At 40.3% G+C, this 25,589-nt stretch overlaps 2 protein-coding genes across 3 annotated transcripts in view; one reads left to right on the top strand and one right to left on the bottom strand.

Annotated features, from left to right (window-relative positions):
• Positions 1-630: 630 nt before the first annotated feature.
• On the top strand, positions 631-10,290 carry PDCD6 (programmed cell death 6). Its single transcript, XM_064705677.1, has 6 exons — positions 631-891; positions 3,768-3,829; positions 6,822-6,866; positions 7,860-8,018; positions 8,697-8,806; positions 9,732-10,290. The coding sequence occupies exons 1-6, from the start codon at positions 803-805 to the stop codon at positions 9,828-9,830; spliced, it is 564 nt and encodes a 187-aa protein (XP_064561747.1). The 5' UTR covers positions 631-802; the 3' UTR covers positions 9,831-10,290.
• A 2,202-nt stretch (positions 10,291-12,492) lies between these two features.
• The window catches only part of LOC135444273 (uncharacterized), a 28,923-nt gene continuing 15,826 nt past the window's right edge, over positions 12,493-25,589 (bottom strand). Inside the window, exons 6-15 of one of the 2 annotated variants that reach the window (XM_064705675.1) lie at positions 23,456-23,592; positions 22,787-22,906; positions 22,220-22,250; positions 19,904-19,925; positions 19,347-19,371; positions 18,466-18,504; positions 17,264-17,365; positions 16,067-16,172; positions 14,757-15,656; positions 12,493-13,994 (exon numbers count right to left, since the gene is read on the bottom strand). In XM_064705675.1, coding sequence (XP_064561745.1) covers positions 13,939-13,994; positions 14,757-15,656; positions 16,067-16,172; positions 17,264-17,365; positions 18,466-18,504; positions 19,347-19,371; positions 19,904-19,925; positions 22,220-22,250; positions 22,787-22,906; positions 23,456-23,592 — 1,538 coding nt within the window. In that variant the 3' untranslated portion in view covers positions 12,493-13,938. The remainder of the gene's footprint in view (positions 13,995-14,756; positions 15,657-16,066; positions 16,173-17,263; positions 17,366-18,465; positions 18,505-19,346; positions 19,372-19,903; positions 19,926-22,219; positions 22,251-22,786; positions 22,907-23,455; positions 23,593-25,589) is intronic. The other variant, XM_064705676.1, reaches the window with a different exon arrangement.

A 25,589-nucleotide genomic window follows, 5' to 3' on the forward strand; every position in this document is an offset into this window, starting at 1 on the left:
TTCCCTGAAAGATTTAGGTGTCCTGTGGCTGCTATCTGGTGCAAGTGCCTTATTCCTTGCTTTAAAAAAAACCCACTAGAATAGTTCTTATTTTAACAAATTTTATATCCTAAAACTATATTTAACACAGTACTTAGGAGAATTAATACAGCATTTCTTTTTAACACAACACATATAACATTCATTTTAATGTTTGCGAAAAGCCAGTCATATAATACATGCATTTTTCACAGTGGGTTATGTTCAGCGCTCAGTAAAGAATTCAGTTAAAGATTAGCGAGGTGATGCCAATTTGGCTTGTACGGTAATTCGGTCCTGTCCCTGAAATTCTTTCCCTGTGTGCTTTAATCCTCACTTTGTGTAAGAGAATCTGATCTCTTACACAGCGGACTGTTTCCCTCTGTATCCCTTCTTCCTCTCAGCGATGGTGCAGAGACAACTCTTGGATGTCAAACTTGGGCTCCTTCCCCTCCGGCTCCCCTCGGTGGGGAGCGGTCGCTCACAGGGACGGCTCCTGCCCTCGCCGGAACCTTCGTGAGGGAGGGTGGCGGCTCGCGCGCGGTGGGTGCGCCACTCCCCGGGCGCGGCTCCCCGCGCGCCGAGGCCGTGCCGCAGCCCCGCCTCGATGGCTCCCTCTCCCGGCGCCTCCCTGTCCCGGTGCCTCCCCCTCCAGCGCCGCGGCTCCCGGCTCAGCTCGGGAATCCCCTCCGCGCGCCGGGGCGGGGCGCGCAGTGACGCCACGGGCGCGCAGCGTCAGAGGCGGCCCGTGTCGGCGGCGCGCGGGGCGGGCGGGCGCGGGGCCATGGCGGCGGGGTACCAGCAGCGGCCCAACGGCGGCGGCGCCCCCGGCGCCCTGCCCGACCCCTCCTTCCTGTGGAGCGTCTTCCAGAGGTGAGCCGGCCGCCACACCCGGGCCGCGGGCAGCGAGCCCCGCGGGCAGCGGGCACGGGCAGCTACCGGAAGCGGGTCGGGGGCTGCGCGAGCGAGTCCGGGCACCGGCCCGGCGCATCCCGCGCGCGGTTTGGCTGCCGGGGCAGCGCTGTGGGCAGCGCGGTGCATTCCCCGTGGGAGGATCTGCAGGGAAGGGCTGGGGAGGAGTGAATGTGGCTGTGTCTTATAACGAGGGGAAAGGGGATCGGTGGGACGGTAGGTAACCTTGAAAGCGCTGAAGTAATTTTTAACCTGATGTTGCAGGAAGGGTAGATAGGTGTGGTGGATCAGCGTAGCAGCACAGGGAAGGCTTGTAAAAAAGGAATCGGATAAATGGTAATGGGAGACTTTAAAGCTACCAATGACAAGACATAGCTGCACCAGGGGACGTTTAGGTTGGATATCGGGGAGAATTTCTTCTCAGCAAGGGTGGTTGGACATTGGAACGGGCTGCCCAGGGAGGTGGTGGTGTCACCGTCCCTGGGGTGTTTGAGGAAGGACGGGACGTGGAACTCAGTGCCATGGTCTGGCTGACACGGTGGTGATGGGTCACAGGTTGGACTTGATGATCTCAGCGGTCTTTTCCAAGCTAAGGGATTCTGTGAAGTACTCTCTTGAATTCTCCTGGAACAGAGGGACCTGCAAGGGAGTTAGCAGCTTGTGCTAAACAAACACACTGGCAAGATCCTATCAGTGAGGAAGCCAAAGGAGATTTCCCAACTATGTCTTGTTGAGGAAACTGGGGAGGTGCCTACGTTGGATCCATTTTTATGAGAGATGAGTCAAGACAGATCTTCTGACACAAGCAGCAGCAAGAAGAGGTTAAGCAGCAGACAAAGAGTACTAAGTTTCTAAAACTGGCTGATATTTACAGAGTGACTCAGGAATGCAGCAGCTTACCTACCCAGCCTGCCGTAAAACAACTTCCTCTGAGGACTCGGCAGAGGCATGCATGAAGCTGTTTCTCTTTTTAAAGGGTCCAGAAACAGATCAGCAATCTGGCTTCTGCACCAGGAAAATCAGTAAAAATATTTTAAATAATGTAGTTAGTCAGGAGAGTTGTATGGCCTTTGCTGAAAATATTCTTTCTGCCAGACTGCTGTATAAATCGTGGACTGTGTTTGGTAAGGATTGGATAGGGATATGATGACTGGAATTGGAGCAATTCATACAATCTGTATGCTTTCCAAAAATACTCCCAACACTATCAAAGGGCCCTTGAAGAAATTCAGTAAAGGTGGAATGAATGGAAGCATTCTTCAGTGGATGGAAAACTGACTGAAGGGTGTGTGTGTGGTCATGCACCGCACGGACAGATGGAGCTCTCCTGGGATCTTTGTGTAATGTGTTCAGGAGCAGCTGGGGAAAGAGAGTAGGTTTAGATTGGATGGTGGGAGGAGGTTTTACACTGTGGGCGTGGTGAGGCACTGGAACTGGTTGCCCAGAGAAGCTGTGGCTGCCCCATCCCTGGAAGTGTTTAAGGCCAGGCTGGATGGAGCTCTGAGCCATCTGGTGTAACTGAAGGTGTCCCTGCCCACAGCCAGGGGATTGCAACTTGGTGATCTTTTAGGTGCCTTTCAACCCAAACCGTTCTGTGGTTCTCTGGCTCTGTGGAAAGAGATCAGGTGATGTTTGCTGATTCCTGCAGTAGCTGAGAATGTTTGCAGGGGCACCTTGCAGTCCTGAATGACTGGGCTGTATCAGCCTGTCAGGGCCAGATCATGATCCCTGTGGTCCCCATGTGTCAGGTGCAATCCAGAGCAGAAACCTGAAGTCCATGAGGAAAACCCATTCTAATTTTGCATAATTTTATTTATAAAAGGAGTGTGCTGACTGATGATGCTCAGGAGCAAGATAAGTAGGTCATAATGCATTTTCATGAAAATATCAGCTTAGGACTTGGTAACAGCTCATAAAAGGTAAAAAATGTTCACAATACTAAGAAGAGAAACAGAGATTATAAAGGGGAATATCTATTTGTAATTGAAGTCTTTGCAATTTATGCTTGCAATTTTAGTGTTGCATGCAGGTTACATAATTCTTGGAGATGAGGAAGGAAGCAATAGAATGAACTGAAAGTGTTTAGAAAAAGACAGCAAGAACTAAAGGAAAAGAAAATCAGGTTCTGTGAACAGGGGTCAGCTGAGTGGGACTCTGGTTGGGGTAGTAAATGAGGGGAAATGAAACTGTCATTCCAAGGGGAACATCCTTGTATGAAATGAAGTCCCCACCACTTTCAGATAGCCTTCTAAAGAAGTCATGATCATTCTTTATTTGGGCAGAAAGTACTTAATTCATTAATTTTGGCATAGAACTTGAATCATTAAGACCATGGACTGTGAAGGCTCAGTGGAAGCTGGAACCTGCCTGTGCTTTTTTCCTCTTTGAACCCCTGTGAACTCCTGCAAGCGATTGAATCTCTGAGTACTTTGGTCACATTAGTGACTTACTCTCCACTGCCAGCATGTGAGAGAGGCTGGGTGACAAACCTGTTGCTCCGGTTTGTGAAACAGATAGCTCACTACTGTGGCATTAGGCATTTCGTGGATTTAACCAGCATGGTGCTCTGCAGTTCTCTGAAACAGAAATAAATAGAAATACTTCCTTGTGGAGAGCAAGCCCAAACTGTTTCATTGTCAGTGTTTCTGTGTGTCTCTTCACTCATAAGTCTTGCAGTTTTCTTTGGAGCTTTTATCATGTTCCAGAGACTTTTCAGGAAAATAATAATCTCATCTGGTCAGTAAGAAGCAAAATGTCAAAGTCTTCAGTAAGTGGAAGCTGCTCATTTCAGCCATTTAAAGCTTACTACCTGGTTTGGTTTTGTTTTTCTTTTCCAGAGTTGATAAAGACAGGAGTGGAATAATATGTGATAATGAACTTCAGCAGGCACTATCCAATGGTAAGTCTGTAAATGAGCAGTGAGGTAGTTCATGGTAAACTTCATGATAAATTTGTTGTGAGAGTGGTTACTTGATGCTGTGATTCTTTGTATGGAAGGGGGTAGGAAGTGTTCCTGCCACTCACTAATTACTATTTAATCTACAGCAAAAGGCTGGAAAGGGAAAAAATGAACAATCCTTGTGATTTTTTGTTTGTTTGTTCTAAACTGAGTATCTGTTGTAACCATTACTGGTCTGTATTCTGAGGAATGAGGGCGTGCACATCCCTTTATTTTTTTTCCCAGCTCTGCTTCCTAGAAATCATAAATAGTGATTCATATATTCCTTGCTCATCACTACTGAACCTTTCTTTTTTTAACCAGAACCAGTGTATAACCTGGGCAAAGCTATTTACAACCAGCCTTTTCATTGCACATAATTTATTTTTCATACAGTATGGTGCAGGAAATAAACTATGTTTGGGGTTTTTCCTAACAGAGTAGAAAGATGCACTCTAGTATTAAAACTTCCTAGTAGTCATTTCCTTGTTGTAATACTGAAAGAAACTAGGGTATTGTCAAATAACTCATGGAAACAAAAAATAAAACATTTTTCCAGTAGCCTATTTTTACTTTCTTCCCATGACTCAGGATGGGTAGGGTTGTACTCTGTGGGGATTTTTTCTGTTTGGAAATATGAAAAAATGGCATATTCAGGCTGTTTGTCCACCTTTGAGTCCATTCCAAGTTCCCCTTCTCCCAGAGTTTATTCCTTTATCCTTCCTGTGCTTTGTGACTGAGGAGGGCTTAAACTGATGTTGTGAGCTGCAGCACACACTGGCTCTGCCTGAAGGGCCCATTTTTGTCAGTGATTGCCTGACTTGAAATAAGTTTATAAGGTTCTGTTCAGTAAAACTGCAGTCTTGGAACTGAACTGGATGTACTAGAATATTTGTTTAATGATGTATCTGATAAATTAAAAGCAATGTGTTGTGGCTGTCAGAACTGATGCATAATTAAAATTTTGAATACAATCTTTAGCAAAAACTAAGTTAAATTAAGTCACCATTTTCATTTAGATTACAGTGCTGTTTAGAACTGTGAGAAACTGTCATTTTAAATTTTACCTGCTGTTTTAAATTTAATATATTTTAAATATTTTCTCATATGAACCTGCCATTTTTAATTTTGTGTATTTTAAATATCTCCTCATATGAGTGAATATAAGGGTAATAGGCAGTGATGAATATCTGAGCTCTTTTCTTTCCTTATTTACAGTGTAGATTAGCAGTTTCAGTGCTTTGCAGTTATGAAGAATGCCTACCAAGTGTTAGACAAAATATTTGCAGAACTGTAAGCTTCCTGCATTCCAAGAGATTCTAGATCTTGTACACCAAAGTCACTAACAATTCACTATATTATTTTCAAAGTATATCCTCTAATGGTTGTTTGTTCATGGCTGTCCTGCAATTTAACATGGGCTAAAATAATGTTATGTGTTTATTTCTAAAACATTAAAAAATTCTACAATGTGCTCATTGACATTTGAAGTTCAGTGTGGTTTTGACAATTTGACATTTTCAGCCTGTGAAGTTTATGCAGATCACAGTGTGCTTACGTGGGAGGGGCTGATCATCACTTTGTCTGTTTGCACAATAAAATCCTTTGCTTCCTTCTTGTTTTCTTCTGTGCTGCTGTGGGAAGTTAACACTAGAGTGAGGAGAGCAGAGACAGGGACAGTCTGCACTGTTTATTGGAACAGGGTGAAATCAGTACAGTTCGTCACCTCTGGAGTTGCTCAGATTTCGTTCTGTGGTGGCTCTATGAATCACTTGAATGTTTCAAGATGAGATAAGTTTACTTTCAGACTGTATTTTCACTTTTTCCTCTTATTCTGTTCAGTGTTAAATCCTGGCACCTTATTAATTCCATTATTTCTTATTTTTTGAGGAGACACACAGCTCTAAGGTATGGAATATCTCTGTCTAAAATACTGCTTCAGCATTTTCAGAGCCATTTTTCCTTTTCTCTTTAAGTGCCAGTAGTCTCAGGGCCTGCCTGTGAGTTACATCACTGCCGTGACCCAGCAAAGCCAAGGGCCGGATCCCGAGGATCCCAGCCCGGCCCTTCTGCCGGGATTTGCGGTCACCTGACCCAGCCCTGGGAGCGCCTCTGCTCTGCCCTCGGCTCCTGCGGGCAGCCACAGCCAGTTCATTATGTGCTGCCTCTGCTCCTGGTGCCTTCACAGGCTCTGGAGAATCCATGGTGAAATGCTAGATGAGGCACGGGATTCTTTTGTTTAAAGCTTAATGCTTCCTAGGCTTGGGAATGCTCTCAACCCAGTGAAAACAGTTTCATAATGAACTCTAAATACTCAGAGAAGTACAGAGCTGCTCTCCAGATGATTACTGCTCAGGCCCTTTCAAGCAGCATCATTTCTTGGTCTAAAAATACTAACTCAAACTAACACGTAATTGTTTTAGCAGTGGATTAGGTGGGATTTGTACTGAACTACTCTAAGCTGCAATGTATGGTTATGCCATGTTGGGAACTCCTTCTGCCCTGGAGTAGTCCTGTCAAAGGGAAATGAGCAGATGGGTTTTTACTGAGGAACAGATATGAGGCCTTGATTGAGTTACAATTTAGAACACTTCTGCTCCTGTCAGTAGAAAAGAGGTACTTCAGTTTAGATCTTGATTTTTGTCCAATACTTCCTGACAGCCTGGGATGAAAAAGTCCTTCTAAGATCTTCCAAGGTTTGTTAAGATTTTTTTGTTGCAGCCTTAAAATGCTGATTTCTGTGTGGTATTTGGGAAGCACTGCTCTGAAGTCATCTCTGAATGGTGAGACTTTCTTACTTCCAAGCAGCCTTATTTTTTTTAATATGCCTGTTCCATGTCACATAGCTCTGAATTCACTATTCTTAACGGATTTGTTTGTTTGGTTTTTTTGCATTTTTTTTTAAACATTGAGGAATTCTTGATTCTCAGCTAAGTAATTCTTTCTGTTTCAGGCACATGGACTCCATTTAATCCAGCAACAGTCAGATCAATTCTTGGTGAGTGTAGTTGTGTGATGTGGCATAGTCCTAAGATAATGTTTTGTGATCTGCTCAGCTGATTGATTGAGAATGCTCCTCAATTGCTACACTGTTTTGTTGTTTTTTCCTCAGAGTGCCCAGCAGTAAGTTAAATTATTTTCCCTTTTGATTAATAGAGAATGCCCTTTGCATACGCACATGTGCACTTGTCAAAATAGCTTGAGAAAATGTTACTGCGTAATTGATTAGATAATAAATGTAATTTATGCATGAGGAGATTGTTATCTTAAATTTTCTAAAAAGATATTATGTAAGTTATCTTGGGAAGCAGTTTTTCCTATCTTGAATTTAAGCCTATGTTTTACTCCAAAAATACCAAACAGAAGCTTTACAAAGCTTGAATTCTGTTAGTGTCTAAACTAATTGCCAGTAATGTGGAAGGTGCTGGTGGTAGAACAGAAGGATGAAGATTCAGGCACAATAAATCAAATCTTTTCTGTCACACAGTTCAGAAATCCAAGGACTACATTTTTTGCTTTGTTCTCAATAAGTGTTCAGCAGCTGCCTGAGTTCCATTGCTGGATGACATGTAAAGATAACACCATGAGTAAATCAAATGCAGATGAATATCCCAGCACTGTTGGAAATTATGTCAGACTTTTTAATGTGTCCTTGGAAAAGAACAGTCCACACCTCTGCCCATTTTGATTATTACTGGATGATCAATCAAGCCCTCAGTATTTTTGAACTGAAAATGAAAAACTAGGAAAAATAAACATTCTGTGATTTATTCTGGTATTTTTATCTTGGTTAATTTTTTTTTCCTTCAGTGGATGACTGCTGCTTTTTCTTGGCAGGACTTTGCAAATTACCACTTGCATTTTAGCAGTTTCTTTTCTCCCTTCAGTACCTTCCACAGAGCACTCTTGATATCTACTTAAAGTCCTGGCAGATCTTGCTGAGGAGTTGTATGACTAAGGTTTTATATGTGTTTCTTATTTTTTATTTCAGGCATGTTTGACAGAGAAAACAAAGGGGGTGTGAACTTCAATGAATTCACAGGAGTCTGGAAATACATCACAGACTGGCAGAATGTCTTTCGAACGTATGACAGAGACAATTCTGGAATGATTGACAAAAATGAACTAAAGCAAGCACTAACAGGTTTTGGTAATTCATTAGTAATTACAGTTTTTATGACTAGGTTATGTCATAGAATGAGCTGCTTACTGGTGCTGTTGCAGAGCTGTACTGCTCTGACAAATGTCACTAAAAATGAGGTAGGTGAAGGGCAGCTTTCCTTTTAGGCATAAGCTACCTTTTAACAATGTCCATGCCAAAGGCACGTGTTTTTTAAAGCTCTTTTCTTAAATAAGAGAAAAGGAAAACGTTCCTGATACATGTCCTGACACATCCAGTTCCAGTCTCCTCTGTGACAAGCTCTGAGGGTTACCAGTGTATCAGGCTAAGTCTGAACTAACAGGGTACTTGATAGAACTTGCCACCTTTTAAACAAGGCCAGCTGTCCGTGCTGTGAGAGCATTCTGATGGCTAAGGAACTTTCATTCCAGTCACTTCACCTGGAAAGACTTGACTGCAGCCCTAAACCATTCCCCCAATCAGTCACCTTAATCTGTAATTATAGTTAATGTGACTCTGTATATAATTATTATTGAGCATGGGTTTTATTGCATGCATCTTAGTTTACAGAGATATTTACCAAAAAATAGTCATTGTAACTCCTTACTGTTTTCTGGTTTTATTACACATGCCTGCTAAACAACCTTGTTCTTTTTATAGAAGGACTGCAGTAATTGAAACCTTCTAAAGTATTTCTCTTTTTCCAAGGTTACCGACTGTCTGATCAGTTCTATGATATCCTTATTCGGAAATTTGACAGACAAGGAAAAGGACAAGTTGCTTTTGATGATTTTATTCAGTGCTGTGTTGTTCTACAGGTAAGAAAAGAGATGTACTTTGATGTCAATTGGAAAAAAAAATGCCTTTTCTTAAGCTTTTCTGGTTCTCACTTTAACAGTGGATCAGAACTTGCTTTTATTTATAGCGAGCCATTTGAATTAAGTATGTGCTAAGTGCTAGAAACATCTTTGTGTATTGGTCTTCATTAGCAATTCCTTTGTGTCTCAAGTACATTTGATACAATGGATGAGGGACAAAAAAGTGTAAAATAGTATCAGTGTTTGACACTCTCTGTTAGTTTAATACAGACTTTAATACAGAGCTGATCTTGCAAGGGTAATGGTAAAAATACACAAAAAACCTTCCAGTCTTTCAGTGACACAGAGAGTGAGAGAGAGAACATGGAGGGAAAGCAGTTCCCTGTAAAAGTCACATCTCTCTTATTTAGACACATCAGTCACCTTTGCATTCATTTGTAATACAAGGCAATTATGGTTAGTTGTAGACTTGAACTCTGCTAAAAAGGGCTTTAAATGGAATAATCACTCAGCTGATGTTAATGAAACCGTGCTGGCAGTTGTTCTGGTCCTTTGTACTGCCTGGCATCTCTGGGGTTATACAGAGACACCTCAGAGGGCAATGGCACATGGAGCATATTTGCCTAGAAGGCGAGATATGCACGAGGTATGCATTGGATTCTGTTTCCAGATGACTCAAACACTGCATTGTTTTTCCCCCTGCTTTAAAGCCAGTTATAAAAAGCTGTCTGGTCTATATAGAAGGTAGCTTTAGGTATTGCATTATTATTGCAGTGAGCTGTCTTATATATAAAGACTGTAAAATGGCTACAGGGGGGATGAACAGAAAGGGTTCATAAAGCCCAGGTGGCAAGGGGAGTGTGTTGCAGTCTGAAGCTTCCCCTAGAACAAAAGTGTCTATTATTATTTTTTCTCTCCTCCTCAGAGGCTGACTGATGTGTTTCGTCGATACGACACTGACCAGGATGGCTGGATCCAGGTGTCCTATGAGCAGTACCTTTCCATGGTCTTCAGCATCGTATGACATGGATAACCAGGAATTGCACACTGGCATTACATAGACTGGAGTTGCCAAATCATCCTCTACTGAATAAGATTATTTATGTATTATAATGGATGTAACATCACATTCTTAAATTTTGTATGTTGGTAATCATTGTCAGAATCTGTACTTGAGTTGGTTTTATTTTGTATTATTGTATGATATGACCATCTCTGCTTACTGTAGTACAGAAAGCACAGAATCTAATTTAACCAGTACAATGCTGAACTCTTACACATATCCTTACCTCTTACACATATCCTGCATGGGAAAAATGACTCTTTAGAAATGCCAAATTAAAATCATGCTTGTTAGTTTATATCAGTTGAAAGCCAGAAGTTGCACAACATGTTTTGCATGTGCCTTACTTTTATAAGAGTTTAATGTATTAATTTTTAAATACAGAATTTAAAATTAAGTAAAAATACCAGGTCAACTTTTAGTCTGTTTCACTTTTGTACAGCTTTAAGGGGATGGTGATTTTATTTCTGTATTCTCATTTTCTGCAATTCAGGGATCTCTCCACTTGGATGGCCTTTTTTTAATTTTATTTTCTAGCTGCCTCCTTCTTTCAGGGTATCTTTGGGATGGCTTCAAATACAACTTCTTCTCACCTGTGAAAAAGGTCACACTGCATCTCCCTTGAGAAGTTCCCCTCAATAATGAACTCTGACTCTGAATATGCTCCTTTTGCTTAGTTGTCTCATTTGACATCAGAAGTCTTCCTTTTTGTGCTGAAGCACTTATTTGAAGTGGCCTTGAATTGACAGACATTCTTGTAACTGTGCCCTACATCTCACCACTTACAGCTAATGAGAGAGAGTGGAAAAACTCAAGCAAGACAAGTAATGACTGTCACACACCATCTCTTGCAGTAACTCTTGGAGGAAACAAAGACAACGAGAGTTACAATGTTACTTCCATGTGACCCTGATTTGGCTCAGATGGTCACAGAATGGTACAAATAACACCAAGGTCACACATTCAGTCTCTGTATGGTCCATTCACTGAACAGCTGGACTTAGTGATTCTTGTGGACTCTTTCCAACTCAGATGATTCTGAGTCTGTCTCACCCACATTAGAGTGTCTGGTGTCAGGCTGAAGGCAGCAAAGTGGCAACTGTGCAACTGTTACAAAACATTTGTCATGTGAAGAAGCTGCTACTATTTGTCAAGTGATACGCAGAGCCTCAGTGACAGCTCAGCAACGCTGAACACTCTTCTGGTGTCAAGTATGTGGGGGAAAACCTATGGACCCCAGAGCATAAGCACCCTGAAACAAGGAGATGGCCCAAAGCACTCTGGGTGTCCTCACCCAAAAGGCAAGGAACTGGTTTTGGGTGAGGAGAGAGATAGGAGTAACAACCAGTGTCAGAAACCACCTCATCCAACAGCTGTGAAAGTTACTTACCTTGAAGAAAACAAGGGAAAAATACTTCCACCAGTTACTCTTTGAACCTTCCCTCCCTGGAAGGCTGAGATAATAACTATATATGCTCTCTCCAGAAACAAAACAAGAGAATTCTTTTGAGAATTTCTGGGCTCAAAAGAGCTCCCCTGTTTCTTTCCACTAAGGAAGCTGCCCCTCTGGATCATACATCCAGATTAAATCCAGTAATTCTGGGAAGTGTTTTGAGGAGTAAGTCCATGGTACAAACTAAAAAACTGCAATCTGAGAAACTTGCCAAGTTGTCTGCCCTGAAAGATGCCTCCATGTCCAGCTGGCCTTGTTGTATTTCACTGCCCTTGGTGCAGAACAGCTGACTCCAGCCCTTCCTAAAGGAGCATCACTAATGGAGAGAATCATCAAGGTGGCTCTGGATTGGAACAACTCTTGTCCCACTGGGAAACACACTTCTAAAGGTGTGAAAGCAGGTACACCACAGACCAAGAAACTGACTAAAAGCAGACCATTTATTTCCAGTCCAAGATATGTTCCAGTCTGGGTTTTTGTGACTGGCTTTCTAAGGAAATTGGAAATTTGCTCCAAGGGCTCAGGTGCATTCTGAGAACTACTGCCTCCATGCCAAGGCCCGTGATGCAGCTGCAGTGGTGCTGATGGTGCCAGGCATCCGGTGCTGCTCTGCAGGCTGGCAGGAGCCACTTGGTGAGGTGGAGTCTAGACAGAGTTCTGCTCCAATTCTGTACTACTTAGGAGCAAGATATGGCAAAGGGCTTTCTTGGCAGTAAGAAGCACTCAGCACTCTACAGTTCAGGAAAGCTTTAGTAAATCAATGCTGTCTTACTACTCCAACTCCAACAGCAAGAACTGTTTCCCCAATGCAGGACTCTGCACAACAACAAAGGAAGGACAGTAACTGTTGCCCAGAAGGAAAAATTACAGAACCTGTAGGTGCAAAAAGCATCTAATCTGGGTGGAGCTCATCCAGCTACTGTGTGTCACTGGGGTATACAGTGATGGCAGTAAAATCCAAAAGGGAGTGAGAAATGAGGAAAAGAGTTCCCTGCAACAACCTCAAATGAAAAGGTCTTAACTTGAATTAACAGAGTTGCAGCAGTAGTATTTCCTAGCAACATTTTTTTCTACAGTTCCAGAATTTTAGTTGCACTACACTTTCTGTGAGGAAAAAAACGATGCTAGTAACATTTGTGTAAATAACTTCTGGTAATTTTTAAATGTAGATATAATGACAAATCAGTCCTACAGACTTGTAAATCAAAACCCTGGCAGACACCTGTGGTAGAAAAAACAATTTTCCCCTTTCAGCAAGAAGCTTGAGTATGTAATTCAGTGCATGGAGGTGTATGGCACAACTATGAGGTGTGTGATGTTACAAACCACTCCGACACTTCAGTAAGTATGAGCAGTGAACAGGAACGAAACACAGTGAACAGGAACGAAAAAGGAAAGCAGATCTTTTCAGATGCAGAAACAAAGTAATGACAGAAGGAAAATTTTAGGGAATTGAGTTTACTTATGCTCAATAATAAATTATTTGGAATTGAGTTTTTATTAAAATTTACATAACAAGATCCAAAATGTTTTATGACAGCTCATGAAGACTAACCCTGCTTCAGCACCAGTATTTAATGCACAGAGACACAGTTCCAGCATGGGTGAGAAGAAAAATGATAGTTCACAAAGCAGCAGTGAAAAGGAAAACAGACACTCAGGAGTAAACTGTCTCACTTTACTTCTTTTCTTCAGCTCCATGTAAGCTGGTTTTAATTACATAGAGCAGAGACCTAAAGCCAGGCACTCATGAGCATGTGGCTCTGATACACCTCATGAACTGGTAAGTACTACTCAGTTAGTAGAACATTTTGTTTATTTTTTCATGTTATTTTATCTGATTGCCTTATGGGTTCTACTATTTCTTAATATGCTTTTGCCAGTACAAAGAATCAAGAATTTTTATTTTAGCATGGGTCCATCCACCAAATGAGTTTTTAGGATAATTTATAATTATTTCATTTTGAACAACATTATTTAAAAATTTGCATGTATTTCTCACCATTTCTTACTCTGCAAACTGATATGCCCTGTTACATACCAGTCCTCTAGTAGAGATATTTTCCTCATATAGCATCACATTAACATAGAGAGAATACCTATGCTGTGACATTCTCCTTTCTTTGTCTAAACAGAAATGTAGTGTATCAATTTCTAAAAATACGCTAATTATAATGCCTCAAATTAATGGAACTGGCCTTACATTTGTGTGAAGAAAAGTAAACCTGTATTTTGAATTAATATTCTTCCTAAGTAGGTAGCATAAAAGTAAACCTTTCTTTCTCTTCTGAATTGAGAAGGGTATTAAAAGGATCATTAGCTTTTTGCTGACAGAGTAATTTTAACACATTTTCAAAAAATAACAAAAGATCTTTTTTTCTGAAAGATACTAAGATATAACAAATACATTACAAAAAAGCCTAAACAAAATAGTATGTTCACCCATTATGTGCAAGTTCATGTTCCAGCTATATTTCACATGTTAAAAACTTAAACCCTACCTCCCTTTACCTCTCCCAAGCCAGTCAAGCACAGTTAAATGCAGTCTCTTTCCTGAAAGCCAAGTGATGGAGATTCTCAAGTCTCTTCATCTGTTTCCAGTCCAGCTGTTGCTTCTTAATCTTTCTCTCTAGCTTCTATTAGCACGTTGACGAATGTCTGAATATTTACTTCTGGAAAGGGGCAATAAAGACATTTAGAGTTACTTCTATTTCATAATATTTCCATAACACAACATAGAGAATGTGAATGTGAAAGTTTTACCATTAAGTAGCTACCTAATTAATTAACTAATTCTAGTACCAGAAGCATAGTTTGCATTTGTCCAAACTCATGCCCAATGACAGCTATGCAGGAGCATATGCCCACTTCTCTTTATGTCCCTCTCATAATCTATTTCCAAAGGAGAAACTCTCATTTTGAATAGTGTATCACTATTCTCAACATTAATGACTATTTCTACAGTAACTGGAAAAAAGGAATTGACACTTAATGAACAGCTCTTTGAAAATGTTTCTCTTGTTATCCCAATGGGTTTTGATTCATTTGGATTATCTATTATAATGCCATCCAGGCTTGGTTCTGCATGCATTCCAGTATTTTTTTCTTTATGCCAATACATTTCCCTCCCATCATTGCAAATCCACCAGTACAACTCATGATACAAACTGCTAGTTAGAAACATGACCAAGGACAAACCTTCCAATTCAGGAAATTTTTGTACTATCAAAACCTCCTCCCACTCACTGCTCCATCTAGTTGCCAAGAGGCATGGTGTCCTCAGAGAAGCAACAATGCCTTTCTTCAGCTGATACAGATGTGAGCAAAATGAGCTCAACTCCCCTGAACAGCTCACCCCATCGCTGCAACCTGCAATCTCCTGCTTATGTTACAGTAACTCATTTCACATGATGGAAACTCAATCACCATCTTACTTTGAAGCGCTGGGTGATACGGAGCCAACTGCTTGAGCATCCTGGTCATTGTAGGCACATCCTTCCCTAGGAGTTTGTTCACAGTGTTGGGAGCAAGACCAACATCAGCTCCATCAAACATCTCTTCTGAGCTTCTGAACTGATGGTGATCTTGGTACGAACCACTGGCAGAAAATGAGTCCTGATGAGAACTCCAGTCTCTCTGGTAGCCTGATTTCTGATACCTGAATTCTTGACACCTAGATTCCTGCTTCCAGCTGGAATCCTCGTAACACCTATAGTCCTCCTTCCACTCATTCCACCTAGTGTCCTGGTGCCACCTGGATCCACCTCTTCCTGAAACAGTAGAAATTGCAGAAGATGTACAAGTATTAACAGACTCATAGTTCTTGTAAGAGGAATAGTTTTGTGAAGTATAATTTGTAAAGTATCTTCCAGATGAAGGATATGAGGCAGAATAATTGAGATAGGATAATTCTTGGTCACTTATATGCCCTGCTTTGGTACACACTTGTTGATTGCTCCATTTTGTATTTTCTCTGCCAAATGAGAGTCTGTTATCACAGAGCTCATTTCCTTGCACATCACTGGATATGTATTCTGCTGAGTACTCCTTCACTGGGCTGCTCTGGTATGAAGAGGCCCCAGGAGCCAAATTCATGGAGGGCGCAGAGTTCCTGAGCTGTCTCAGCCATTGGCTGACACCACTGGCAGGAATGTCAGGCTCAACAGCAGGAGAGTCCCCGAGCAGAGACACACTTGCAAAGTTGTCAGGTGTCAGATGACAGGAGGATGATCCATCATCTGCTTGGTAACTGTTGGGGTGAGCAGGAGCAAAAGAAGCATCTTCAGAATACTCTTCATACTGAGAAAAAACCCCTTGATTCCAGTCAGAACTTCCTGAATAAATAAAGGGTAGTTAAGTCAGCAAAATATTAAAATACCAGCTGCAAACACAACTACTTTGAGATTTTATGATGTGTACTTCTGTTCTTCTCCCATTTCTTGCCTTCATGTCTTAACTGAGTTTTGCATTTTTTTACCCAAAAATTCTAATGGTAAATAGATCAGGAAGGGTTAGTGCTTGAATTTCCATGACCTTAACTGCTATAACACTGTTCAGTGAGACAGGGATGTTTTCAGACAGTTAAATCATTAAAGCTCCAGAAAATTATATCCTGAACTGACTCACAGGGCACAGACACACAATACACCAGCTAAGAAGTACACTGGCTGGCCATAAAAGTAAATTTTCACAATCTGCACAGGCTCCAGAGTAAACAAACTAGTAGGAAAAAAAAATAAACTACCTTTGTATTCTACGTCTGGCCCATAGTGTTCTGGGATGCTTTGCCTTTCTGGAAATTCATCTTGTGGTACTGGCACCAGTGGGCCTAAACTGCTGGTGTAGTTATCCTAGGTAAAGCAAAAGGTCAGAATGTCTGTTTGCAAATGCAAGAATTTAAGAACTTTACAAATTCTAAAAAGCAACAAATTTCCCATAGAAAGTTAGCAAAGTACAATTTTAAGTGATAGCAAAGTGCATGTGAGGGGTGTGTTGTTACCACATTGCACCACTATTCTCCAGTGTTATTTGAAGAGATACTTTCCTGGAGAACAGGAGGAGGTCTCTGGTGAAGACAATGTCTCCTGTTTCAAATTTATTGCCTCATCTCTCTTATCATCACCTGGCCAAAATATAAAACTGCTGCATATGCAAATCCTGCCTCCATCTGGGGAATGCAGAATGGAAAGCCCAGCTGAGAGATGAAGCAACAGAAACAACATTTAACTGGTGCTGGTGGCAGCATTTGCACAGAGATAGTTACTGCAGCTCACCTGACATGGAATATAGAATTGAGAAAACAGTCTGAAACAGCTTTCAGAAAAAAATAAATCCTGAATTTTGTGAACCAGTAGCTGCCAGAGTGATTAATAATTCCTTCACAGATTCTGGTCCTTCTTCAGATTTCTTTTTCCATGGGTAGTCAACCTCTTTGCAAAGAAGCTATGGAGGCTTGTAAGGACCAACAGACAGTCAAGAACATCTTGCCTACCTTAATCTTAACAGATTAAAACTGCCAACGGAGAGCAAAGCTACAAGTTATGAGAAAGACAGGCCTACCCACAGCACCACAAAAGAAAAAAGTGGCACATTTGGGTGACACTTAAAGCCTCAATGATCTTAGAACAAAAGCTAACAAGCAAGGGACCACCACAAAAAGGATGACAACCTGTCATTGAGAAGCAAAATGTTGCCCAGAACAGAACACACACACAAAAAAAGCCAAAACAGATACATGATGATGGAATACTAAGAGAAATGTGCTATGTAATTAATATCTTTGTTACTTAAAAATTGTAAAAGAAGACAATTGAAGTACATTTAACTGGAGGTTTTGACCATGCCTGAACTGCTACAGGTTGGCAGGGTGTTAATACAGTGAGTTTAACCACTCCTTTCCTCCCAATAGTAAAACAATTCTGGACAAGATTAAGTTACTTACTGCTGCTTTCTTTTCACAAAAGGCCTTCAAAGCCTCCATGAGTTCCTGTGTAATGCGAACAATAAGTGTTGCTTCTGAGTCTGAGGTGATGTGAAAAGTCTCCTGTCGAAAAACATGGTTAGAACTGGTCATTAGGAGCCAGAGGGTCAAATACACAAACAGATCAAAGTTACCCTTTGATTTTTGTATAACCAAATTTATACTATTGGTTAACATATGGCATATATAATAAATGTATACAAAAATATCAAAAAATAAAATTGGGAGCATAATTATGGCCTGATAAAAGGTAAAACATAAACTTGGATTTCTGCGCCACTCCTGTACTGTCAAGTCCATAAAAATTTTGTTGCAGACAGAGAATGGCACAAGTCCTAAATTTATATTATCTGTGTAGAAAATTGAATAAAAAATAAGCTTCAGGCTGATTACTAAGTAAATGAATTTATAAGTGATTACAGTAAGTTAAAAGAATATAGGCAGTCTTTTGTGAGGAATAGCTGTGATTCCTGTACATAAAAGTCAATTAACTACCAAGTTTTTTTGTAGTTTACTGATTATCCCTTAAGACTTGCTTTTTCTCTCTCTTTCTGAAGTCACAAGTAACCACAGTGTGGAAGACATGAAGCACTCATTTCAAAACATTCTACTTCTGATTTTGGAGTGTAAACACAATTCGAACTCAAATGAAACCTTCCAATTGCCTTGGGCACAGGACATTACTTTCCCAGAGTAAAAGTCGGATATTTTCATAAACCCAAAAGACAAAATGAGGCTTACTATGCCACTGTCAGCAGCAACAGAACTGATAAACTTTCCCCAGTCACTCCAAGACCAGCAGCTGTGCTCTCTCTGGCAGCCAGACCAGACTGGCTCCTCTTGCTGAGCATTATCAACAATCCCATTAGATATGGGCAGCCAGCAGCACTTAATCACCATCAGTGCTGCTAATTAACACTGTTTGTCAGGGTGGCTCCTCCTCCTCAGCAAAGGGGAGAGCCACATTTAATCCAGCCAATTGCTTTGAGCTAAGCTACAGCTGCACGAACTTTTGAGGGCAGAGTCCACTAAAATAGAAATTAATGTTGCAATGTTGCAGTCAAATGAGTTTGATCAGTAATCAGAGGCTCTTTCAAACAATATTCATTGCATTGTACTGGTAAAACATCCCAACTCTCATCATAATTATTTTACATACATACCAAGAACTCCAGAGCTTTCTGTTTCCGAACAGGATCATTCTGTGTGATTGAAAAATAAGGAAAAAAATTAAAAGACTGAATTTTACAGCAGTTTTTGCATCATCTTGTACAGAACAAGACATTTTAATCTTTTATCCAACAAGAAAAGTCAACACGAAGAAAAGATAATTTTAGGTCAGAGCCATAAACATGTAACTTTAGATCTTCAGTATCAGTTTGGTAGCAGCTACACAAACACAACTGCTTTCCTTCCAATACCAGGAAGAACACATTTCACATCTAAGCCACACACCTACAGGAGCTATATTCCCCAGCCTTTCCTCACTCAGGAACAAAATCATGTTAAAAAAGTCAAGTGCTCAGCTGCATTTAGCATAGTACCTGACCAGCCACACAAGATAAAAACAAGGCATTCTCAGTGTTTGTCTCCAGAGCTAATCAGGACAGCTATTTCAGTGATCATTTGGAATTTCACCTTTGAGTTAGAAAAAGGGATTGTAAATCTTTAGATATATTTTAAGATTTAAACCAAACTTTCAGTATAGAATAGTCTTGATCTGAAGAGGGACAAAACAGGGAAGGGGAGACGGCAGAACAGGCTGGGAGAACTGGCCTGGAGACATTGGCTCTGAGACTCTCAGTGGCTCTGAACAGGATTTATGAGAGCTAAGGTACTGTATTCTCTTCCCCTCTGCTGTGATGAACACAAAACTCTGACTCATTAGGTTAATTGCTTCTGCAAGAATATTAATAAAATACTAAATGAAGCCAAAGAATAAGCATTTTCCAGGAAAAAAATAAAAACAAGCATAAAGAAACTGCTACAAAATGAGAACTTGTGGGTATGTGAACCCCTGTGTGGAGTTACTGACTCTACATACCTCTGGCTTATAATCATCTTCCCACCTTAAAAGAAAAAAAATTACAGTATTAAGATGCATTCTAAAAATTACTAAAACACTGAGTTTACTCAAAATATTTCAGTTTCCAAATTTTTATCACTTACCAATACTGGATATCTTTCTCTAAGAAATAACAGTGTTTTAAATATGTAAAGGTCCTTATTCTGAGTGACTCTCAGAGAGACCAGCAGTGCAGATGAACTTCTTTACAAAACAGCTAAAGGACATGACTAAAATAATGGTGAGTTGGGCTTTTTCTTCCTATATAAACAGCTGTTTATAAAACTTACTCAGCCAATGATATCCCACATAGAATGGAAGCAGCTTGAAATTTTAATTGCAATTACTTTTTAAGTGCAGTATTTCAAAAGCCATAGCTGCTACTTCCTCACAGACAAAAAGGAACAATTTACAGAAGAGGAGTAAGTACAGTGGAAAGACAATATAAAATATTTTCCAATATGTCATGATGTTTGCTACAGAAAAACAGGTTAAAAATTTCTGTTTTGATTCTCCTGTGCAGGTATTACTCTCACCTTGATTTCTTCTTCAATGGGGCTAGAAAATAAAAAAGAATTATTAGCAACATCACAAGGTTTGCACTGTATTTCTGCAACATTACACAAACAGAACAGTTACTGGCTGTGAAGTGGCTGTGGTTTCTGCAAAGGGCAGGATTCAGCAGCAAATGGCACACACACCCATCTCAGAAACCAGCAGGCATCCTTGCTGAAAAGTCTGTGGGAGACCTGTGCCCTGAAGGCTCTGCAGGGACTCTACAGCACCTGTGCTCAGGCACCTGAACCCCACACAAGAAGGTTGTATGCAATAAACTGAGGTGGGCCTGTCTCCTCCATGAAAAAAAGTTACAAGGTCTGCATGTGGGTTTTTTCCAAGTAAATACCAGTGAACCTAAAAGCTGTACATACAATAGCTAAGTTTCTAACAAGAAGTGATAGGGGTTGGAATGTGTGATCATCTCACCTCTATCAGTGTATAAGCATGAGGAGGGAGGGAGGGAAAGCTCATCAAAACAAGGCAGTCTAAAACAGTACCTATGCTTCAGAGAACCAGCTACTGCAGGGTACATAACTTCTCACCTCTTAAGCATTGTGTTCCAGGATAAGCAACAGGACATGTAATAATTTTCTGCACAAGTGACCCCTTTGGCCCTACAAGACAAGGCCAAAAGCCTTGTGTTGCCATGCTAACCAGCTCCTATTACAGTGACTTGAGGAGGTCTCCATGGTGAGAGAAGGACGAGAATTTTGTTTCTTGATCAGAAGGCTGGATTTATTGATATATGATATATAATACATTATAACTATACTAAAAAGAATGAGGAGAGAAGTTGCAGAGGCTTGCTAAGCTAAGAATAGAATAGAAAAGAATTTATCACAAAGTTCTGTGTCTAGGGAATCTGTCTCCGAGCTGTGATTGGCCCCTAATTGTACACATGAAAGATGAGCCAATCACAGGTGCATCTTATTGCATTCTACAGCAGCTGATAATCATTGTTTACATTCTTCTTCTGGGGCCCTTGCTTCCCAGAAGATGCACAATCTTAAAGAAAGGATTTCTATGGAAAAATGTCTGTGACATGTTCCCATTGACACAGTTTAACACATGCTGATGGAGCTGTTGATGTCCATTTCATCACTCATACCTGTGTATTAGCAGCCTTTCTTAATTATATCCCCAAACTCACCCTCACTGACAGAAAAGAGTTTTGACATCTGCCAATGTGATCTAGTCTAAAGTTACTTACTGCTGCTAACCCAGTAACCACGATTTCCTTCTAAATAACCAGAAGGGGTTTTTTTGGAATTCACTTCCTAACCAGAGCAAACCTTTATACTGAAAGGCACAACACTTTTGCAGGTAACTTCCCTCTTGTCCATTTTTTCAGTTTCATATCCTGTAGGACTGGGTGGGATCACTCTTTTTCATGTTCTAGATTGATATTTGACTGTGTCTTCCACTTCTACAGAAGTCTGCTGACTTGACTGATGTCAGTTTACTCTGAACTGAGAATTACTCAGCTAATTATCGGGTCACACTCCCTCTTCTTCACAAGAGACACAGAGATCAAAGACTTTTGTCACCTTGTTTTGCAGACCAACATTTAAAAGTACAAGCCACAGAAGCCCCAATGACCAATAAAAAGAAGAAAAAAAAAAAAGTACTGCTGTGGCAGGCTCCTACAGCGGGACTCACGCTGACCAGTTCCGTAGATCTTTGAAACCTTCACCCACTTCAATCAAACCCACCTTCCTTCTGATATTAACACTAGGGTCAAGAGGTAGCAAGGAGGCTATTCCTCCAGACTGGCATCATTAAGGATCTACAGCACAGCTACAGTAACAAAAGATGTAACTCAGCCATCCTGTATGAGGGAAGATGCTGGGTTTATGTTTGTGGCTGTGGTTTCCATCACTTGTTCCAATGGATTTGCTAAAGAATGGTAATTTCCACTTTCACCAGGGATTTAGCATAAGTCTTCTGATGATGTAAATGAGGTAGAGGAGACCTTATCAGCTTATTCAGAGAAAGCCATCAAGTACCACTTTTCCACACTTTTTTACTTTCCTCGATGAGCAATTACCGCAGTTATCAAAAATACTTCCGGAACCACGAAGTTAAAAAAATCTAAAGAAGACTGGAAGTCTGGCAATTTCCTTCTTTCATCACTTCAAAATCACAAAAACCAGAAAAATCTCTGAAAACATTCTGTGGTGTTACAAGTTGAATGTTTTACATCAGTCAAACCCTTTGGGTTCAACCAGTAAGTCAAATTAGGCCAAATATCAATTACATCAAATCTACTATATTCAAGAAATTCACACACTTACATGAGGTAGCTGGTCTTATGTAACCTTCCGTCTAAAAATATAAAAAGGTTCATATTAGACTTTCTGACTAAAATTTCATAACAGTATCTACTGCAACTGCCTTTAGGAAAAGAACAAGTACTTTTATTTATGCCAACATAATTAAATTGAATTAAATTTCTCACACACAGATATAGATTTCTGTAAATATAAATTAAATTTGAGAAAAAAAATTGCTTAAATTTGAAAAAATTTAAGTTGCAAAAATTAAAAATTATTGAAGTTAAAGTAATAAAATTTCTGAATCACTGAATTCAGACTGAGCAATTTTCAATTTAAAACATTTAAAACCTTAAAAATATAAAGCTTTCGCCTTTTTCAGATTAATTTCAATACTACTGGTTTTTTCCCTGGATCTTTCAGGGCAACCTAAAGGTAAGCCTTAGTTCAACCCACTGTTTACCTTCCTAGAAATACACAGAAAATTTAAGAGGCTTTGCCTGCAGTACTTTTAAAATTTACTCTATTAAACATAAATGCACTGATAAAAGACACATGAAGAAATATTCTACATTTACTTCCAATTACCTTATACATTTTTAATCCTTCACTCTTCTCCAGCTCTCCTGCTAATCGTCTGAAAAACGAGACTTTGCATTCTTTTGTATCTTTTGTTTTTTTCTTTATTTTATCTGGAAATTCTTTAGACTGTAAACAAAACCAGCTTGAAAAGGTTAATATCAAAATATATCACAGTATTAAAAAATTTACACATTTCGCCTTCGAGACAAACTTCCAAAAGACTGGTAAACATTGATTTGAATATTATGAACTAATTTCTTCTCTGCAATATATCTACTCAAATTTAAAGTTACTAAAGTAGTCTTCAAAACAAAAAATGGATACCATGCAAAGCTTGCTACCAGAAGGAAACACCCTCTGTACCAAATCCAGCAATGCTATGGACTTGCTTTGGAATAAAAAAGAATCCCATTGTTTTTGGAACCTGATCCTGAAAGCAATCTAAACACTTAGGAACAGATTTTGGAGCTGAAACAGACAGGCAGCCCTGGACTGCACTGCCTCAACAGCCCATATCATCAGAACTCCTCATGTTGGCCTGACCCAGAGACAGTCAACTATACTGGCAATTTATTATATGGGGGTTTAAACTTCAAATGATCTAATTATTTAGAAAAAAAAAATAACGGGAGTATCATAACGAAATTTTGATCAAAATGCATCAAAATTACTCACAATGTATTCTCTTCTGTGTTTATATCCACTAAGATGTTCTATCATAGGTGCCACCTCTGAATTACACCCACACAGCCTGCACTCGTAGCGTGGCTCTCTTCTTCCTTCAAATCTGACTTCAACCACATGTTCTAAACCTGTAAAAGCAAGAGTTACAAATATTTCTATTTTACTACAGATTACTGAAACTAATGTATTCTTTACAATGCTGCTCATCAAATTCAAAATTAACATGTGAAATTATTCCATTTTCAGAATTTGACACTCCTTCAGGATCACTTCAACACTTCTATGGACTTATAACCCAATCAGCTAAAGTTATCTCTTTCCAATATCTTATTATGAAAGACACCATCTATGGCAGATTTCAAAGCTCACCAAAAATATTTAATGCATCTTTACTCCTGTCTGGGATATTTTTTCAAGAAACTAAGAAAGAGAATGAGAATAGGAAATGCCCTACAAATGTCTAGATTTAAAAACTGCATTTAAAATACCTAAGTCAAAGACAATTTGGACAGTATCTGAGTAAAAGCAGATGTAGGAAAGACATTAATCACTTCACAAAACTGAATCTTTCACAATCTGGAAATGTTCCATAAACTTTTAAGGATCACAAGAATGAAAATGGGAATATTCTTCATTTTTCCTAGAAATTACTGAGACAGTTCCTTTAAAGTATTCAGAAACCTTCAAGTTTGAGGCGTCTTACCTAGCATGAAAAGTTTTATTCTGAAAAGCTTGAACATAATAAATTTAAAAGCAGTTTAAAACAAATACGAAAATCCTGCAGCTGTTCCCTTATATCATAATTTCCAGTACTCTGTATTTGGATGGATTGATCCCAGCCAGCAGCCAAGAACCACATAGCTGCTTGCTCACTCACATCCACACCCCTCAGCAGGGTGGGGAGAACACGGGAAGAACAAAAGCAACAAAACTCATGGACTTAAAGACAGTTTAGTAAGTTAAGGAAAGAGGGGTAAAAAATCCCCAAGACCAACTAACACGCAAAAACCCATCGCTCACTGCCCCACAGGCAGACTAGTACCCACCCACAGTCTCTGAACAGCCACCTTGGAAGTTAAACTCTGCTTCCTCCCTTCTTCTTTCTTTACCTCAACTGTGATTACTGAGCACAACCTTTCATGGTACAGAATATCCTTTGTGCCAGTTTGGGTCAATTGCCCTGGATGTGCCACCTCCCAGTCTCTTGCCCACCCCGAGCTTACTCAAGGGTGAAAGCCCAGAATAACAAAACAGTCTTGATGCAGGTGCACTGCTCAGCAACAGGAAAAACCACTGGGGTGTCATCAAAACTGCTTCAGACACAAATCCAAACCATACAGGCTGCTATGAAAAATTCAACTCCATCTCAAACCTGCTATATTATCATACTGCTAAATCTTAACTCTGAAAATAAATTATCACCAAATGAACTTAAACTGTTTTTGCAACCAAAGTGTTTTCTATTACAAATGCTTATAGTAAAGTATTAATGTTAAAAAGCCTAGCAATTTATTAGGTGGAGACAATGCACTAAACAGAGAAATTTTCTGCTAATACTAGGAAATTTGCTACTTAGGCCTTCATCAGAGAACCTATTTCTCCAGGCCACCATGACACACTTGGAACACTAAGGCCACTGACAAGCAGCCTTGCTACTCTCCTAAGGGTTTCTAACCTAGCAGTTAGAAAGAAAGCATTAAAATTAATCTCACTACTTCCAGTACAGCCAAGGACAGTGAGGAAAAATATCTCACAGAGTGGAAATATCTGTATATCCCACCAAATGGAAAGCCTCAACGAACCACGACTGATGACAAGTCACCAGTGGCATGAGGTCCATTTGGAGGCCAGAAGGTAGCAGCGCACCCCAGGGGTCAGTACTGGGGCCAGTCCTGCTCAAAACCTTCATTAATGATCTGGATGATGATGCAGAGCACACCCTCAGCAAGGCTGATGATGACACATAACTGGGAGGGATGCAGATACACCAGAGGGTTGTGCTGCCACCCAGAGGGACCCTGAGTGCCTGGAGCTGGGCTGACAGGAAGCTCAGGCAGATCAGCAAGGGCAAGTGCCAAGTCCTGCATCAGAGAAGAACAAGCACCAGGGCATGCTGGGGGCTGGC

Source organism: Zonotrichia leucophrys, chromosome 2, assembly GCF_028769735.1.
Source record: "Zonotrichia leucophrys gambelii isolate GWCS_2022_RI chromosome 2, RI_Zleu_2.0, whole genome shotgun sequence".
Classification (NCBI taxonomy): domain Eukaryota; kingdom Metazoa; phylum Chordata; class Aves; order Passeriformes; family Passerellidae; genus Zonotrichia; species Zonotrichia leucophrys.